This window comes from Moschus berezovskii, chromosome 9 (assembly GCF_049115385.1).
Source record: "Moschus berezovskii isolate FMDL1 chromosome 9, NW_MosBer_1.0, whole genome shotgun sequence".
In the NCBI taxonomy this organism is placed as follows: Eukaryota; Metazoa; Chordata; class Mammalia; order Artiodactyla; family Moschidae; genus Moschus; species Moschus berezovskii.
In genome coordinates this window covers 96,405,381-96,423,871 of record NC_142468.1, presented here as the reverse complement: position 1 = coordinate 96,423,871, position 18,491 = coordinate 96,405,381, and the positions used below count along the sequence as shown (strand labels likewise).

Sequence of the window (18,491 nt, the reverse complement as noted above, 5' to 3'; positions counted from 1 at the left end):
AAGCGGGAAAGCAAGGTTGAACTTCCCCAGATGTAGCCAGGTCCTCTCCTAGCATCGCCCTTGGCAGCAAGTTCCTTCCTTCGAGGGTCAGGAAGGACGAGCTAGACGCGTCCGGAGCAAGCAGTGAAAAGGGAGGAGCCTGGCAAGGATGACCCCGCGAGGGGTACCCAGGCCCACAAACGAAAGAAATAGGTTCTGCTGACGGTGCCCGAGGAGTGGATGACACAGAAACTGAGGGCGCTGCCCCCCGCGCCCGGGAGCTAGCCCGGGCTCCAAGGCGACACGCACAGGGCGTCGCACGCGGGAGCCGGCGGGAGGGGTGGGCGCGAGCGCGCGCAGGGTCTCACGCGGCCCGGAGGCGCGGCGCGCATGCTCAATCCGGCAGCTCTCCGGGCGGGGCGGGAGACCCGGCGCTCCGAGGCGGGGGGAGGAGCGCTCGCGCAGCCGCCCCTGACAGGAGCGGGCTCCGCGCTGCTGCAGCGCTCAGCGCCGGGGCCCTGCCGGAGCCGGGTCTAGCATGTGCCGCGGCTCCCCGGCGGCGGTGACGGCGGCTCCTCTGCAGCAACAGCGGCAGCGGCGGCCGCCATGGCCAAGTCCAGCGCGGAGCTCACCCGCGAGCTGCAAGGTACGAGGCTGCGGTGGTCTCTGGGACGCTCCGTCCGGGAGCCTCCCAGCCCTAGTGCGTTCCTCCCCGCGGTACAGCCCGGTCCCTCCGCCCCTCATGCATCCCGGTTCCGGGGCAGCCCCCTGCCCCTGCATCCCAGCTGGGAGCATCGCTGTCCCCAGAGCATCCTCCGCTGTCCTCTCGCCTCACCCGTCAGGACCTACCTGTCCCAGAGCCGCCCGTCCCGATCTTCAGTGACAGGTGCAGTCCCTTCACGCTCCCTGGGGCTGACTCTCAGCTATCCCTGGCCCATCCCTAGGCGAAGCATCCAGTTTCCCCGCCGGAGAGTCCCCTTTCCCCCGCCGGGCGGGGCCAGGCCCGCCCCGCCGGGTGATGGGAGCTGCCCCAGGTCCTGACCGCCTCTGGGCTCAACACCCTCCCTCCTCCCGGCCCCGCCCCGGAACTGGCTCCAGAGAGCCCCTCAAGAAGCCCGGCTATGCCCAGGCCAGGGCGGGCAAAGACAGGAGTCAGGGAAGAGGGCTTGGATTGGAGCTAAAACCGGGAGCAGGGTCTCTGCAGCTCACCTACAACAGCCCCCCTACCAGCCTGCCCCCTGCTCGCTACCCCACACCCACACTCAAGGCCTCTCCTGTTTGCCTGGTTCTCAGACTGTTCCAAACCAAGACCGACCCCCCCAGCACAGCCACAACCCTGACCCCCAGAGATGGGAGCATAGGCTAGCCCACGCAGAGACCAGGACTCTCAAGGATACTCAGAGGCACGCCACACCGTGCCGATCTCCCACACCTCCAGAGGCACACAAGCACAGTGTGAGATGTGTGTACACACCTCTTTACAGAAACTGCACACACACACACGCACGCGCTCACACTGGGATATCTGGTTGATTCTCTAGCAGATGGATACTGGACTCATTTAAACACGAACGCCTTCCTACCTCCTTACCCCCCACCCACAGGAGAACTGGCTGGCTCTGTGCCCCTTTCACAACTGCAAGTACAGCATACTCATTCACACTTACCCATCCTCAACACAAGCTCGCTGGCATCTTCTTTACACACGTAGTAAAAGGCAGACGCCACTCCAGACCATCAGGCATGTAGTGGGACACCCCCACGCCCCTGCACACTGACTCACTTTGTATGGGTTGACAGCTGCTGGAGTGCCCGGGTTGGGAAAATCCTTCACACTCTCCCAGAGTGCCACCCAACTACTGTCCCTCAACTCAGGGACATCAGAAGCCAGAGTTTTTTCTGCAGCACCCCTGCCTTTCTAATAGAAAAAGTCACCCAAGAAGGAAAGGTCTCAATTCGTGTTCTTTTTCGTCTCTCTCTGATTCTCTCTCCTCCTCTCTGCCCCTGCCCCTGGAGGGCCTTGGGTATGTGGGGGCGGCTAGGGTAAGGGGGGCCCTGAGCAGCCTACCACCCACCTGCAGACAGCATCCGGAGGTGCCTGAGCCAGGGGGCTGTGCTCCAACAGCATCGCGTGAAGCTGGAGACAAAGCCCAAGAAGTTCGAGGACCGAGTACTGGTGAGGGCACTGGACTGGGGGAGGAAACAAGGGCACCTGGGCTGTAAGGGCAGGAACCTGGGGGGCAAAGGAGACAGAGGTGGAGGAGTGCTGAGAAGACATAGCCTGTGGGAGGGGGAGGCTGGACTGGCTGGATGTCCGGGAACCTGGGACAGGGCGTAAGAGAGAAGCGGGGACTTCCAGAGCAGAAGGCCAGCTGGCAGGGGGTGCACACAGGCTGAGGGGGCTGACAGAGGGCAGGGGGACTAGAGCCCAGGAAACTACCATTTGCTGCTGACACTCTATTTTTCCCTCTCTGAAGGCCCTGACCTCCTGGCGTCTCCACCTCTTCCCCCTTAAAGTCCCAGCCAAGGTGAGTTGGGCTGATGAGTGGGAGAACACCCAGGGTGCCCTCCTCTGAACCCAGCAGCCAGGCCCTGACCAGGAGCTGCACATGCCCATGCCCCCAACCCTCAGGTGGAGAGCTCCTTCAATGTCCTAGAGATCCGCGCCTTCAACACGCTCAGTCAGAACCAGGTGAGCGCTGGAGCCTGGGCCCCACTCCTGGGCCAGCAGGAGGAGGGAACCCGTGTCTGAGGCCCTGCCGCTCCCGCTCCCCCAGATCCTAGTGGAGACGGAGCGTGGCATGGTGAGCATGCGGCTGCCATCGGCTGAGAGCGTGGACCAGGTGACACGACATGTGAGCTCTGCCCTGGCCAAGGTCTGCCCTGGCCCTGGGTGAGTGGCACAGGAGGCGTCTCTCAGGGGTCAGACAGTAAAGAAGCCCCCTCCCCCTCCCTCCTTCCCCTGGTCCTGGGACCCCGTGACACCAAGAAGAAGAGCTTTCATGTCCCCAGCCCTGCTTTTCCTAGGGATCCAGACGCTGTAACAGAGGAAGAATTGAGAGCCCCTTTCCACCTGTCCTGGGATGGATTTGTTGTTTTTCCAGGAGTCTAATCCGGCGTGGAAATGCAGACACCCCGGACGGGCCCCGAGACACGTCCCCCAACTCTGAGACTTCTACATCCACCACCCACAGTGTCTGCGGTGAGCAGGGGCAGACTCAAGGGAAAGGGGGCCTACACCACCCTGCCCCTTGCTCAGAGTCCTGTGTGTATAGGGCTTGAGACTCCACAGCTCCCAGACCTCAGAGGTTCATGATGCTGCAGGAACCCAAGATACTGGCACACAAAATGACCTTGACCTTTCCTTGAACTCTCCAAGTCTCTTCCCCACCCCCTTAGCCTTTAAGGAGCCAGCCCATCTCCTGCCCCACAGGTGGTTTCTCTGAGACCTACGCTGCCCTGTGTGACTACAATGGGCTGCACTGCCGTGAAGAGGTGCAATGGGTGCGTTTGGGCAGGGACCTGGCAGGCGGGCAGGTGGGACCTGGAGGGAGGGGGCCAGGGAGGAGGGAAGCGGATGCGAGCCAGTTCCACCTCTCCAAGGATGTGGATACCATCTATCATGCCGAGGATAACCGAGAGTTCAATCTTTTGGATTTCAGCCACTTGGAGAGCCGGTAAGTAGATGGGATAGAGACTTAACCCCGCATTCCAGCCTCAGCCCAGCCCTGGCCCTTCTAGCCTCTCCCTTCTGGCCCCACCCAGCCTGGGCTCTGTCTCCCAGCCCCCACACCCACTGCCCTCCACCCATCTAGGCTTCCAACCACCCCATCCCAGTCTCTTCTTTCCTGCCCTAGTCACCTGCTCACCACTTTCCTGCCCCCATCAATCTTCCCACAGAGACTTGGCCCTAATGGTGGCAGCCCTGGCCTACAACCAATGGTTCACCAAACTCTACTGCAAAGACCTGCGGCTGGTAGGGTCTAGGAGGAATGGGGGACGGGAGAGTAGTGCCCTCTCTGGTTCCTGGCCACACGACCCCTTCTGTCTCCAGGGCTCTGAAGTGCTGGAACAGGTGCTACACACCCTGAGCAAGTCGGGGAGCCTTGAAGAGCTGGTGCTGGACAACGCCGGGCTTAAGACGTGAGGCCAGCCTCCTCCTTGGGCAGTGGTGCCCCTTGATGTAGTCTTAGGGTCCCAGAACCTCAGAGCATGGTGTAGGCCTCGTGATGTAGAACCATCTCATCCAGCTCCTCACTTTACAGAAGGGGAGGCTGAGGCCCACAGAGGGCACACAGCAAGTCCCACCTAAGCCTCCCGACCCCCAGCTCCATGGCCTTCCCCAGTATCTCCGAGCCCCCTCCCCTTCTGCCGTCAGCCACAGAGCAGACTACTCTGCTCTGGTCTCGAGGACCCACAGCTGGGCTTTGTCCCAGCACCACTTCCCAGATACTCCTGAGTGACAGCAGTCTCCCTGCAGGCCCCAAGATGCTCCCCACCCTTGGGGACCTCTGACCATTGCAGCCCAGCCAGGCAGGCAGATGGAGGAGGAGGGGAAGCCCAGAGCCTGGGACAAACACATCCTTCCTCCCCTTCCCTGAAGGGACTTTGTCCAGAAGCTGGCCGGGGTGTTTGGGGAGAACGGGAGCTGTGTGCTGCATGCCCTCACTCTGTCCCACAACCCCATCGAGGACAAGGGTGAGCCCCGGCCCTGAATCCTGCCCCCCACCACAATGCAGACCCCCCCCAGCCCAGCCCAGAGCCCATCCCAGGGCTGAACAGGGACTCTCCAACCTGATGCCAGCCCCTATCCCAATACCTCCATCCTAGACCCCAGGCCCACATTCCACTCAAGCGCCCGTCTGACTCTGCACCGCCTGCCCCCCGGCCTGTCTCTCAGGGAGGCCCTTTTTTCTCCCCACTCCCCAGGCTTCCTCAGTCTGAGCCAGCAGCTCCTCTGCTTCCCCACTGGCCTCACCAAACTGTGCCTGGCCAAGACTGCCATCTCCCCTCGAGGTACTTGCCCCGGGACCCCTGACCTCTGACCCTGACCCACCCCCACCCCCAGTACTACCTGGGTATCCAGTCCCAGAGGCCCCACCCATGCACACGGCATCCCAAGGATCACAGAAGGGACAGGAGCACAGCTGGGGAGTGGGGAAGAGTTGTGTGCAAGGGGGAGAGGTGGGGATGGGGGCCAACCCAGCCCAGTGCCCGCTGTGCTCAGGGCTCCAGGCACTGGGCCAGACCTTTGGGGCCAACCCGGCCTTTGCCAGCTCCCTCCGGTACCTGGACCTGAGCAAGAACCCTGGGCTGCTCGCCACCGATGAGGCCAATGTGAGTCCACGAATGGCACCTCAAGTCCCTGCAGAAATACACTCAGGGCCTGGAGTCTCTGCCCTTGAGCCCTGGAGGGGGGAGGGGCCCTGTCACCCCTCCCCCTGCAGCCCCCTCTGTCCTTCCTTCCCAGGCCCTCTATAGTTTCCTGGCCCAGCCCAATGCCCTGGTACACCTGGACCTGGCGGGGACCGACTGCACCATCGACTCGGTGAGGGGGTGGTGATGGGGGAGCCAGCCTGCAGAGACTTGGGGAGGCCAGGGTGGGTCTCTGCCTCACCTTGTACTCTCTGGTCTCCGTGCTCTCTTTGAGTACCGAGGTGGGCCGAGCTGGCAGGATGGCTTCAGGTTCAGCAAAATCCCAAAGCGACCCCAAAGCTCACTCCCATGTGGCACTTTGTCCGTGCGCTGCCCAAGGTTGTGCCAAGGCTGTGCCTGAAAGCCAGCCTGGATCCATCCCCTGGCTGTGCGCCCCAGCGCACGGCTGAGTCTGCCCGGGGGAAAGGACTCCTTCCCTAACTTGAACCAGCCACCTTTTAAGCCTGTGGCGGCCCTGGCTTTAACACATCCGCTGCCTATGAGCCTCTCACACCCCTGGGACCAGGCAGGTGGGAGGAGACCCACTTTCCACAGAGGGGAAACTGAGGTTTGAAGGGGCTAAGTGGGGCAGGCACAGCAGGACTTACATAGACTGAGCACAGAGGGTGAAGCGCCAGGACCTTGGTGGGGTTGGAGGAGAGAGTCCTCGCTGCCCCTCCCAGCAGCCCTCCCAGCCCTGTGAGTTGCGCCCTGTCTCCCCCCACAGCTTCTGGGCGCCCTGCTCCACGGCTGCTGCTCCCACCTCACCTACCTCAACCTGGCGCGAAACAGCTGCTCCCACAGGTGGGAGCGCAGGGGTGTGGGGAGCGGAGGGGCAAGCCACGAGCTCCCCCTCCCTTGCTGACCTCAGACATCTCTGCAGGAAGGGCCGGGACGCACCCCCGGCCTTCAAGCAGTTCTTCAGCAGCGCCTACACTCTGAGCCACGTCAACCTGTCGGCCACGAGGCTGCCCCTGGAGGCCCTCAGGTCGGGTGGGTGCAGGGTTGGGGGCGTCCGAGGGGGAGCCCTGGGGGAAGGGGCGAAGGGTAAAGGTGGGCCCACTGACCTTCCTCCCACAGGGCGCTGCTCCAGGGCCTGTCCCTCAACAGTCACCTCAGCGATCTGCACCTAGACCTCAGCAGCTGTGAGGTGAGCCCTCCTTCCCCTACCGTTCATCTCTCTGACCCGAGTCCAGCTCTGACTCCATGTTGCCTCTGCACTGCCCCTCTGCAGCCCCGCAACCTGACCACACCTCCACTCTTTCTAGAGGTCATTTTCAGTCTCCAGTATCCCCTCCCTGACCGCTTGGGGATGGGAAATACCAGACTTTCCCAGCAGATGGCAGGAGCAGGCTGTCTCCAGAGCAGTGGCCCAGAGATTTTTCTGGCTGAAGGAAGGGAAAAGAGCCCTGGGGAAGGATCTGGTATGGAGAAGGGCCTCCTGATTTCACACCTGAGACCCGATTTGACCTTGAATCCTGGCGTGACTCCTCTTATCTCTGAGCATTAGAGGGGCCCTATCTTCCATCCCAACCCCTGCCTCCTGCCTCACCCTAACTGTGTCCCTACAGCTCCGCTCAGCTGGAGCCCAGGCTTTGCAGGAGCAGCTGGGGGCTGTCACCTGTGTGGGCAGCCTGGATCTGTCAGACAATGGTGAGTGGGGGCCCCTCCCTTCCTGGGAGTCAGGTGGGGACAGGGGCCTAGAGCCTGGGGGAGAAACCCTCAAGTGACTCCAGTTAGCCTCGGGCCTCAAGTCCAGGCCTCTCCATCTGCCGGGCAGGGTTCGACTCGGACCTCCTGACATTGGTGCCTGCACTTGGGAAGAACAAGTCTCTCAAGCACCTGTTCCTGGGCAAGAACTTCAACGTCAAGGCCAAGTGAGGCCCCCTCCCTATACCCACAGACCCCCGCTCCATCATCAGCCTATCCTTTTGGCTCACTGTATCACCCCTGACCACCTTTCTGCTGCTCCAGTAGCATGACCCCAGCCCCTTCCCCTCCTACTCTAAGCCCCGACTCCCCGCAGGACCCTGGAGGAGATCCTCCACAAGCTGGTACAGCTGATCCAGGAAGAGGACTGTGTGAGTGCTGGGGCCTGGGAGGGGACCTGCAGTGACGGGGGCTGCAGGGACAGGGTCCAACCCCCCACTTGCCCACACAGTCCCTGCAGTCACTGTCGGTGGCAGACTCCCGGCTGAAGCTTCGCACCAGCATCCTCATCAATGCCCTGGGCAGCAACACCTGCCTGGCGAAGGTGGATTTGAGTGGCAATGGCATGGAGGACATCGGGGCCAAGATGCTGTCTAAGGCCCTGCAGATAAACTCCTCCCTCAGGTGGGCCCACGCCTTGACCCTCTCACCTGGAGCCCCAGCCCTCCCCCAGACACACATACCTGCCCTCCCTGCTGCCTCACTGCTTATACCCCAGTTTCTAGGAGACCCTTAGTCCCAGGACTATCTCTGAGTCAGCCTCATTAACCAGGAAAGGTGGGAGGGCTCCCAGCGGGGGTGTCCCTGCTCCCTAAGAGAGGCCCAGTAAGAGGGGTAACAAGCTGATGCCCACCCTTTCCCCAGAACTATCCTCTGGGATCGGAACAATACATCCGCCCTGGGCTTTCTGGACATTGCGAGAGCCCTGGAGAGGTGAGTAGGCTAGGGCCCTGCCCTAACCAAGCCCCCAGCCTTCCTGTACCTGGATTCAGCCTGAACTTCACGAGCCCCAGTCCAGCCCACCAGACCTAATTGTATAGAAACGTTAAGGAGGACCATGGAGGGATATGGTCAGCAAGAGTGGGGCGTGGGTAGCAGGAGCCTGCGCTGCCACCTCCTCCCCACCCAGCCGTGCCGCTCTGCCCCACAGCAACCACACGCTGCGCTTCATGTCCTTCCCAGTGAGTGACATCTCCCAAGCCTACCGCAGCGCCCCCGAGCGCACCGAGGACGTCTGGCAGAAGGTGGTGGCCTGAGCAGGGTGGATCCCCGGGGGCAGGGGCCAGCCCGTCTGCCCTGGTCCTGACCCCCACCCCACCCGTCATCTCTAGATCCAGTGGTGCCTGGTGAGGAACAATCACTCCCAGACATGCCCCCAGGAGCAGGCCTTCAGGCTGCAGCAGGGCCTGGTGACCAGCAGCGCCGAGCAAGTAAACGTTTCCCTCGGGGACACAGGGGCGCATGTGGGCATGCGGGGAGCACAGGGGTGATGTGTTGGAGTGCAGGGCGGGGTGGGGAGGTGTCAGGGGAGAGGCATCCTGAGGTGCCTACAGCTGGACTGAACGTGTGAGAGAGCAAACAGAATGGACCTGCAGAACGTGGGCCCCAAACATGAGAGAACATGTGGGCAAACAGCAGGGGTCTCGGACAAGGGGTCCCAGGACTGTGGGAGCTCTGCTGAGCATTCAAGAAAAGCCTCCCAAGAAGAGGAGGGGACAGGCCATCCGCAGACGTCACCCTTGCCCCGACAGTGCCGGCACCAGCGACATGGTCCAAGGGAGCCCAGAAATGGGGTGCCCGGGGCCCAGCTGGGAAGGTGAAGAGGCGGGGGTCCCCCCTGACACTCCTGCCACTGTGCTGCAGATGCTGCAGCGACTGTGCGGACGGGTGCAGGAGGAGGTCCGGGCCCTGAGGCTGTGCCCCCTGGAGCCTGTGCAAGACGAGCTGCTCTACGCCCGGGATCTCATCAAGGACGCCAAGAACTCCCGGGCGGTGAGCGTTCTGCAGCACCGCCCTCCCCTGGCAGTCTGGAGAGCACAGGAAGGCCACGTGCCAACCCAGGAGCATCCAGCCCCTGCCCCGTGCTTCTACCCTCCTAGCCCAGGGCCCCCAGGGACCCAGCGAGGCCCAATTCTGGCTTTCTGATCAGACCCTGTTCCTTCTCCAGCTGTTTCCCAGCCTCTACGAGCTGGGCCACATGCTGGCCAACGACGGGCCTGTGCGGCAGAGGCTGGAGTCAGTGGCCAGTGAGGTGTCCAAGGCTGTGGACAAGGAACTGCAGGCAAGTCCCGGGGGAGGAGCCCAGGGTTGACCAAGGCCCTTAGCCGAGGGCAGAGGTCAGCACAGAGGGATTACCGTGGGCAAAAAGGAAATGCAGAAGACCACCTACATGCCCACTGCGCAAGGCATTGCCAGAAAACTGGGCTTGGATGTTTGCTGCTCCTTTCAGCCTTAGCCCCTGAACTCTGACCTCTCCCTCTGGACTCTGATCCTTAGACTGACTCTCCCCTGTCCATGTGTCCATGTGGTAGGATGGCAGGAACACTGACCAGGATGTGGGGAGGCCTGAGTGTCCAAGGCTCTGCTGCTAACCTGCCCTGTGACCTTGACGAGCTAGACATGCTGCAGCCTCTTCCATCGTGGGGCCAGCCCTGACCTCCTTGGGGCTCTGGCCTCCTTTCCTCCCACACTAGGTGATCCTGGAGTCCATGGTCAGCCTGACGCAGGAATTATGCCCCGTAGCCATGCGGGTGGCCGAAGGGCACAACAAGATGCTGAGCCACGTGGCCGAGCGTGTCACCGTGCCCCGGAACTTCATCCGCGGGGCGCTGCTGGAGCAGGCGGGACAGGACATTCAGAACAAGCTGGAGTGAGAGGCAGGGGCGGGGCTGGGGCGGGCTGGACTTGGCCTTGAGCACTTAGGGACTCCCGGGGCCCAGCTATCAGCAATGAATAATGAATGACAGTCTCCATTATAAGAGATGAATCTTTAACCAGCTGCAACCTTGCTATTTAGGGTCTGACTGGTCTTTGCCCTCTCAGTGTAAATGCTGAGCTGGGGTTTAGGAGTGCAGACAGTGCACACAGGTGTGAACAGGCACACAGCCACACACAGACCCCAGGAACTGACCTCTAGAAACAGCACTGCCTCCTCAGAGGCAGGGACGAAGAACATGGGCACATGGAGTGCACTGCCTATCCCCCCATGTTTTCCTGGCCCCTAGAGCACTCTTTCACTCCAGTCTGAGTACCTCCTCTCAAGACAAGGAAACTAAGGAAAATTGTAACACAAACCCATGAAACCGGCAAGCGCAAGACGTGCTGGCTCCTGCTCCTACAGCAGTTGCTGTTCAGTCACTCAGTTGAGTCCAGCTCTTTGCGACCCCATGGCCTGCAGCACTCCAAGCATCCCTGTCTTTCACTGTCTCCTGGAGTTTGCTCAAACTCCTGTCCATTGAGTCAATGACGCCAGCGGAGGCCAGCAGAATTCACTCAGCAACTCAACTTACCTCTCTCTGTTGCCCTGGAGCTCCAGGGGCCTGACCCAGAGCCCCTGTGCGCCTCCTTCCCCTCAGTTCCTTTTCGTCCACCCTCCTCATCACACCCCTAGGCTGGAAGGGCTGTGGGTAGAGCTGAGTGGTAGACCCAGGGTACCTTGTACAGCAGCTGTGTTCTCCGTGGGCAGCCAGGGCAGCTGGCCCACTCCCTCAGGCATCTGGGAAAGGCTGGGGCAGAGACTCCGAGGTGGGGAGGGGGGAGCTGAGTAGCTCCCCCTGTGCCCACAGTGAAGTGAAGCTCTCAGTCGTCACCTACTTGACCAACTCCATAGTAGATGAGATCCTGCAGGAGCTATACCACTCCCACAAGAGCCTGGTAAGACTTCTGAGCTTCCACCAGGCCCAGGGAGGCCCTCTACCCCATCCCACATCAGCCCACCTGCCCCCCAACCCTCCCTGTCAAGATCCTGGGAGGCGGGCAACCTCCTTGGGATCTTGATCTTCCTTGTTCACACCTGTCCTTCCCTAGGCCCGACACCTGGCCCAGCTAAGAACATTGTCAGATCCTCCAGGAGGGCCAGGCCAAGGGCAGGATCTGTCCTCCCGAGGCCGAGGCCGGAACCACGACCATGAGGAGACCACAGATGATGAGCTTGGAACCAACATCGTGAGCACCCCCACTCCCCTCCTTAGCCTTGGTCCTGCCCCCGAACCTGCAAACCACTGTCCCTTTCTATGTCCCTGGACTCCACCCTCTGCCCCACACTGGGTCTCATCCCCTCACCCCGATCCCGCCCAGCCTCTTCCCATTGCCTCGGCTGCCTGAGGACAGGGAGGCAGGATGGACTCTAAAAAGACTTCATGAGGAATGGGAGGCTCCAGGTGAGTCTCCTGGGACTTGCCGCCTGGCCCCATCATTCGCCTCCCTCTCTGCAGGACACCATGGCCATCAAAAAGCAGAAACGCTGCCGCAAGATCCGGCCAGTGTCTGCCTTCATTAGTGAGTCTTCCAGCCTCCGTGCTAATGGCACTGATTCTGTTTCTTTCATCTCTGCCTCTCCAGCCTGCTCTCTCCCCATCCCTCCTGCTAGTCCCTCTAACGCTGCTGTCCCCACAGGTGGGAGCCCTCAGGACATGGAAAGTCAGCTGGGGAGCCTAGGAATCCCCCCTGGCTGGTTCTCAGGACTCGGGAGCAGCCAACCCGCAGCTAGTGGTTCCTGGGAAGGTCTATCCGAGCTGCCCACTCATGGCTATAAACTAAGGCATCAAACACAAGGGAGGCCCCGGCCCCCCAGGACCACCCCTCCAGGACCTGGTCGGCCTAGTGTGAGTCCCTAAGGCCTCACCAGAGGACTGACTTTACTTAGCAATGCCAGAGCCAGGGACTCTAGCTCTAGGACACCAATGCCAGAGGTCCTAGGCTTGCGGGATCGGGCGGGAGCCCAGGCAGGCCATGGAACAGAAGAGGGGGTATCCAGTTTGGATGGAGCTAGACCTGGTCACAGATAGGAAATCTGTCTGCTGGACAGTGGCAGTTCTCATCTTGGTGAGAGTCAAGAGCCGCCAAGCTTGAGATACCCATGTAGCTTGAAGTCTGTGTTTGCATGGGGTCAGGAGGAGGCAAGGTCAAGTCCCAGGGGGCTGGCCTTGAATAGAGGGGAGGAGGGCTTCCTCACCCAGATAATATATCCTACAGGACTTTCCTCCCAGCAGGCGCCAGTACCTGGGACCCGTCAGGAGAACGGGATGGCCACCCGCCTGGATGAGGGGCTGGAGGACTTCTTCAGCAGAAGGGTCATGGATGAAAGCTCCAGGTGTGGCATCCAGGCACAACCCCAGTTTCAGCAGGCCCCGAGGCCCTAGAAAAGCTGCTGCGTCCACTCACCTCCCGGGGAGGTTTCTCCAGTGGCAGTCTTTCTGGGACACTTCCCCCCACATTCTCTCTCTTCCCCACCCAGCCCTTAGTTCCCATGCTCTCTGAATCTCCTCAGGACAGCTGGAAGGAATGGGCTGGAATGAACCACCAGGGTGGGATTGCAGGAGTTGGGGGTTGGGTAGCAGGCCCTGGGATGGGATGACAGTGGTACCAGGCCTGGAGGGGACATGCTGTCAGTGTCCTGCACAGACGCGCCAGCATCTCTCCAGAAGGAGCTGGGTCACTTGGAGAGGCTGAGAGGAGGCGGGGGAAGGGGTCCCTGGGAGGGAAGAGACTCCTGGAGGGTTAGGACAGGAAAGGTGAGGACATCATTGCCTGGGAATATGTAGACAGAGTTATGGAGCAGCAGGGAACACTAGACGAGAGAGGAGAGTGGGGGATTCTGCGAACCATGGGGCTACTGTGCCCTGAGCGACCTCAGCATCTGGCATTGGGCTCTCCCCACGACTTTGTCACTAACTCACTCTGACCCTGCCCAGCTACCCCCGGACTCTGAGGACCCTGCGTCCAGGCCTCTCTGAACCACCACTGCCTCCACTCCAGAAGAAAAGGCGCCGAGGCCTGTTTCACTTTCGCCGGCCCCGGAGCTTCAAGGGGGACAGGGGGCCAGGCTCCCCCACTACCGGGCTCCTCCTCCCTCCTCCCCCACCCCCACCCCCGACTCAGGAGAGCCCCCCCAGCCCGGATCCCCCCAGCCTTGGCAATAACTCCTCCCCCTGCTGGAGCCCCGAGGAGGAAAGCAGCCTCCTCCCCACATTTGGCGGGAGCCGGGGGCCTTCCTTCCGCAGGAAGACGGTAAGTGAGGCAGGGGCTATGAGCCCTGGTTTGCTGCCCCCCATACAGCCCATCCACCCCAGGCAATTAATGGCAGGATGCTAGAACTTTGTTATCCCAGGTCTCCACTCCTTGGCTCCTTGGGCTAAGCCTGGTGACCCAGACTCCCAGCACGCAAATGAGGGCAGTGGAAGGACTCCTCAGAGGGTCTGGGTATGGCTTCCAGACAGGGGACTTGGAGAGGTAGGGAGTCCCTTCTCCATAAGAAACTGCTTCTAAACCTGTAACCTTGTTCCAGGGCACCGAGGGGACAGAGCCTGGGGAGGGAGGCCAGGCCCCTGGGACAGCACAGCAGCCGAGGGTCCACGGTGTCGCCCTTCCTGGGTTGGGAAGAGCCAAGGGTTGGAGCTTCGATGGGAAACGAGAGGTGAGGGGAGCCCTGTGCGGCAAACTGGGGGTCCTGCAGGTCCCTGCTTACCACCCTCCCCTCCCCCTGGGCCTACCACCCTCCTCTCCCTGTGGGCCTACCACCCTCCCCTCCCCATGGGCCTGTGGTTGGTAGGTCAGTGGAGAGAGCAGTGCTTTGGAGAGGAAGGTGTGTGCTGTGGTTCTACCCCTACACTTGGTGCAGAACCCTGGACAGGTCACTTAACCTTCCGGAGCCTCTGTTTCCTTGTAAAGTGTGTGGCCCCCAAAATACTTCTAGAGCGGCTTCCCAAATTTTGGTGACTTGATCACCACCTTTATGACTGCTTTAACCTTATCCACATACCATGGCATTATTTGCATAATATTTTTATTGAAGTCAACTCACCTTTTTAAACTGAGTCTGGACCTAAGCATTATCATCTTTTAAAATCACAGGCTTGTACTAGTCATGTTTTTTCTACGATACATAAAATAAACACATATTAAAATAGCAGTATATTCATTCATGGAAACCATTTCTTATGTTCCCTAGGGGTGGTTTGGGTATCATTCTTTGAGGAGAAGAGTCTGAGTGTCTAGGGACCAATGACATGAGATGCTAGAGTAGAAGCCCCTTGCTAACCGCAGTCCCCACACGGAAGAGACTTCTTTTGTGACCGGACTCAGTTGTCCTTTCAGGGCACAGGCCCAGACCTGGAGGGCAGCGTCCAGGCTTGGCAGAAACGGCGTTCTTCGGATGATGCAGGTGAGAATAGTCTCCCTCACTTCCTCCCTTTGACCCCTCTCTCAGAGCCCCACCTAACATGCATTGCCCCCCTCTCCCTTTCCTACCCTCTCCTTCCACTCCAGGGCCTGGAGCTTGGAAACCCCCACCGCCCCCACAAAACACCAAGCCGAGCTTCAGCGCCATGCGCCGAGCAGAGGCCACGTGGCACATAGGTATGGAAAGCCTCTTTCCTGGCAGCAGCTCTGAAGTGTGTCCAAACAGACAGAAGCCAATCAAGGTTGGGCAGTACAGTGTCAACATTGTGAAGATGCTTCAGGGTATTTACAAAACTACATCCAAAAAAAACAAACCACCTGGTCCAAAGAAAGGCCCCACAGAACAAAAGTGCTTTGCCAGGCTGAGCCAACAAGAACAAAACTTTGTGGACGGTCCTGGGGAATTCTCTAGAGCAGGGGCCATCGGCAGAATGGTACCCTCTATAAAGAAGGCCTCTCTCTGTACCTCAGCTGGGGAAATGGTGAGCAGTACCAACCAGGTCCACCTCAAACATTCCAGTCTCCTCCACAAATAGCTCACCAGACTGTCCTCTGCCCACACAGGAAGGTGCCACACAGAAGGGGCAAGAGCCCCCCACCTTGGGGGTGAGACACCCTGGGTGTTCGATTGGGCTCAGCCACCACCCGTAGTGTTGACCTCAAACAAGTTATTTACCTTCCAGAATAAAGGATGGGGAATCATAGTATGACACCTCCCTTCAGAGCACCTTTCATTTAGGGAGCTGCTAACGGAAAACCAGTCAGCTTGGCATCATTCTCAGTTCCCACAGGCCTGGAATGTGACACTCCAACAATATTGACAGGGACAAATCTCCCTGGAGAGGTTGACACTCCCTTCCCTCCTCCACTCCCACCCCAGGGCTAGGGCATGAGGGTGCCCTGCAGAGCTAGGCTGGCCTGAGGCCTGGCAATGCCTGGGCACCTGCACCATCCTCCAAGGCCAACACATCACCTGGGACATCTTCCCTGATGATCCCATCCCATAAGCAGACTAGTTAAGACACCTGAAGAGGGGTTCCAGCTTTCATTTAGGAGACCACGGTTGTCAGGTGCTTCCCCCGCTACACACACACACTACTGCCAGCACCCTCCAGGTCTTCCTTACCTGCACCTCACAGATACACACAGACAATCCCACCCACGTGACATATCCTCGGGTCTGGAGTGCGTGAAGCCACAAGGCAGGGCTAGGGTGCAGCGAGAATGCCAAGCACCTCTCCTCCAGATTCACTGCCTGAATCAGACTGGCAGACAGTCCTAGGAAGGCCAGGCTGCAGCCTTGGCAGGGTCCCGGGGCACTGCAGCCCTGGATGGGCAACCATGCCTATGATCCCAGCAGGCCCCAGACCCTGACTCTGTCCCTGCTCTTCAAGAGGGTCAGCCCGAGCTCCCTGCAGAGGTGACAGGCTCAGGAGGATCCTGGGGACCAAGGGCTAAGGAAACTGGAGAGCAGAAGGGGACATCCAAAGCAGAGACATAGGAGCAGAGGGGCTTGGAGGGGAAAGTCCTGGCCTCCAGGGCTTTACAGGGGCAGGGGACTGGGAGGGCTATGCAAGAATGTCTTTTCCTGCAGTTTCTCCTCTCTTCCCATCCCCCAGCTGAGGAGAGCGCCCCCAACCACGGCTGCCAGAGCCCCAGCCCAGCCTCCCAAGACGGGGAGGAGGAAAAGGAGGGGGCTGTCTTCCCAGAGAGGACGGTTCCTACCAGGAATACTAAGGTGAGAGCCAGCAAGGCAGTGGGGAAGGACCTTTGATGAAGCAAAAGGACAAACTAACTGACCCAGCTTCCTCCTCCTTTGCCAGCTGCAGGACCCTCCATTAGCTCTGAAGCCCCCCAAGCCCGTGGCTGTGCCCAGGGGCCGCCGGCCCCCACAGGAGCCAGGGGGCCGGGAGGAGGTTGAGACTGGGGGTGCAGCCCCAGGAATGAACAAACCCCGGCTGAGACTGGGCTCACAGCAAGACCAAGAGGAGCCTGAGATCCAAGGTGTGCCATCTGGCTAGAGGGGCTGTGGAGCACCTCTGGGGCCTTGCTGCCTCCCCCCTCAGGTTCCTTCCCGGGCACAGGATGAGTGGCAGACAGCCAGGAGCCACGCCTGGGTGAGCGCCCAGCCTGGGATCCCCATTCATGTGCCAGGCCTGCCTTGACTGTCATTGCAGGGCCCCCAGATCCAGGCCGCCGGACTGCCCCCCTGAAGCCTAAGCGGACACGGCGGGCGCAGTCCTGTGACAAGCTGGAACCTGACAGAAGACGGCCCCCTGACCCCACAGGTGCCAGAGGGGCGGTGAGAGGGTGGTCCCCCTGCCCACGCAGCCATCTGACTCATCGCCCCCGCACGGGGCGGCTGGCTCTCCTTGCTGGGGAGACAGGGTTCCCTGGATTTTCCCAGCAGGAACCAGTGAGCCGGGGACAGACTGACAGCCACTACGGCACCCTCCCTAGCCCTGCTTTCGACATGTGCCTCACAAGGACTCCGACCCCCACCCGCCCCCACACCTCCAAGCCCCTCTGCCAGCCCCTGTCCCAGGGGCGCAGGATGAGGCCCGGGGGACCAGAAGTGGGGGAGCAGCCTGGAGAGAGGGAGGCTCTGCTCGCTCTGCAGATCTTAGGGGTGGGGGGTGTCTCCTCTCCTGGGAGGGCAGATCTGTCCCTCTATCCCCAGGGGCTCTCTCTCCACTTGTATAGAATAAAAGAACAAAATCACTGCCTGCCTGAGTCTCTGCTGTCTTCCTCGTTCTCTGCTGCCATTCCCCCACCAGCTGCTCCCCTTCCCTCAAGCCCCCACAGTGGGGAAAAGTGGGGACCATCCCCCCAGAGATGGGGCTAGAGTTCTAAGGGAAGAGGCAGGAAAGACTGGAGAGCTGCTGGATGGGAGAGGACTCGGAAGCCCCCAGGTAGGGGGCTGTCATTTTCTGGGTCTGGGCTGAGAGCTGGCTGCAGAAGGGGCCAAGGTGGCAAAAACCAGCATCAGTGTGTGTTGGGCTTTGGGGAGGCCCAGTGGGATTGGGTAGGGATTCCCTAGTGGCTCAGATGGTAAAGCATCTACCTGCAATGTGGGAGACCCGGGTTCAATCCCTGGGTCGGGAAGATCCCCTGGAGAAGGAAATGGCAGCCCACTCCAGTATTCTTGCCTAGAAAATCCCATGGATGGAGGAGCCTGGTGGGCTACAGTCCATGGGGTCACAAAGAGTCGGACACGACTGAGCGACTTCACTAGTGGGATTGGGGAGGTCCTGGTGTCCCAGCAGGAGATTGGGAGCAGTATGCTATGTGTGTGTGTGCGTGTGTGTTTATGTACAGGCAGGCTCACTAATGGTGGAATTAAATGGTGGTGTGTCATCCCGGGGGCACCATCAGTAGTCAGAAATCTCAATAGTAGAGTGGCCTGCAGGTGAGCAGAAGTGCCTGTAGCGAGGGAAGATCAATGATTAAAATTAATCGTTTCCCATCAGTGTACTAACAAATGCTAGCTTGGCATCCAAGATGCTGCTCAAGAGCCTCTTCCTCTGTGAAGCCCTTCCTGATGCCTTCCCCTGGCTCATCCAAATTGAGCCCCTCCTCTTGTGGCCCACTGCCTCCTCAATAGATCCATACTTTTTGCCTGTCATATCTCAGTGCATTTGTTCTGATCATCTCGGTGGGATTTTTGTTCTATATGCACATACCGCCCCGAGGGGCAAGAGCTGTGTCTTAGTCCCCAGTGTAGCCCCAACCCCTGGCACAGTGCCTGGCACCCAGGAGATGCTCAATAAATTGTTGCTACCTTAATACACGAGCAGCTTTGGGGATGGAAAGTGAAGTGTCCTGGTGACCCTTCTGTCATACTCATCCAGACCACTATGTTCCCAAATGTCTTCACGTGCGGCATCCAGACAATTGCTCCTTTCTCCTGGCCTCACTAGGGAATGACTAATGTCTAGTTTGCTCAAGATCTGTGCGTGGCACGGCCCCTCCCACAGGATGTGGCCATA

The 18,491-nt window shown here is 60.1% G+C and overlaps 1 protein-coding gene across 3 annotated transcripts; it reads left to right on the top strand.

Annotated features, from left to right (window-relative positions):
- Positions 1-585: 585 nt before the first annotated feature.
- On the top strand, positions 586-17,176 carry CARMIL3 (capping protein regulator and myosin 1 linker 3). 3 transcript variants are annotated; one of them, XM_055436170.2, is made up of 40 exons: positions 586-625; positions 2,061-2,155; positions 2,457-2,507; positions 2,612-2,671; positions 2,757-2,872; positions 3,084-3,181; positions 3,413-3,483; positions 3,583-3,656; positions 3,880-3,955; positions 4,034-4,122; positions 4,583-4,677; positions 4,909-4,995; positions 5,207-5,316; positions 5,450-5,527; positions 6,122-6,198; positions 6,278-6,382; positions 6,475-6,544; positions 6,966-7,047; positions 7,175-7,271; positions 7,421-7,475; positions 7,556-7,728; positions 7,969-8,037; positions 8,255-8,348; positions 8,436-8,534; positions 8,968-9,096; positions 9,272-9,385; positions 9,798-9,973; positions 10,890-10,977; positions 11,131-11,268; positions 11,538-11,601; positions 11,719-11,927; positions 12,315-12,415; positions 13,017-13,332; positions 13,610-13,738; positions 14,419-14,485; positions 14,590-14,679; positions 16,122-16,240; positions 16,326-16,506; positions 16,680-16,790; positions 16,913-17,176. In XM_055436170.2, exons 1-40 carry the CDS (start codon positions 586-588, stop codon positions 16,936-16,938), a joined length of 4,119 nt encoding a protein of 1,372 aa, XP_055292145.2. In that variant the 3' UTR covers positions 16,939-17,176. The 3 variants fall into 3 exon arrangements, with proteins under 3 accessions (XP_055292145.2, XP_088696116.1, XP_088696115.1); XM_088839990.1 differs by having other exon boundaries at positions 12,312-12,415; positions 16,910-17,176; XM_088839989.1 differs by having other exon boundaries at positions 11,538-11,927; positions 12,312-12,415; positions 16,910-17,176.
- The last annotated feature ends 1,315 nt before the right edge of the window (positions 17,177-18,491 follow it).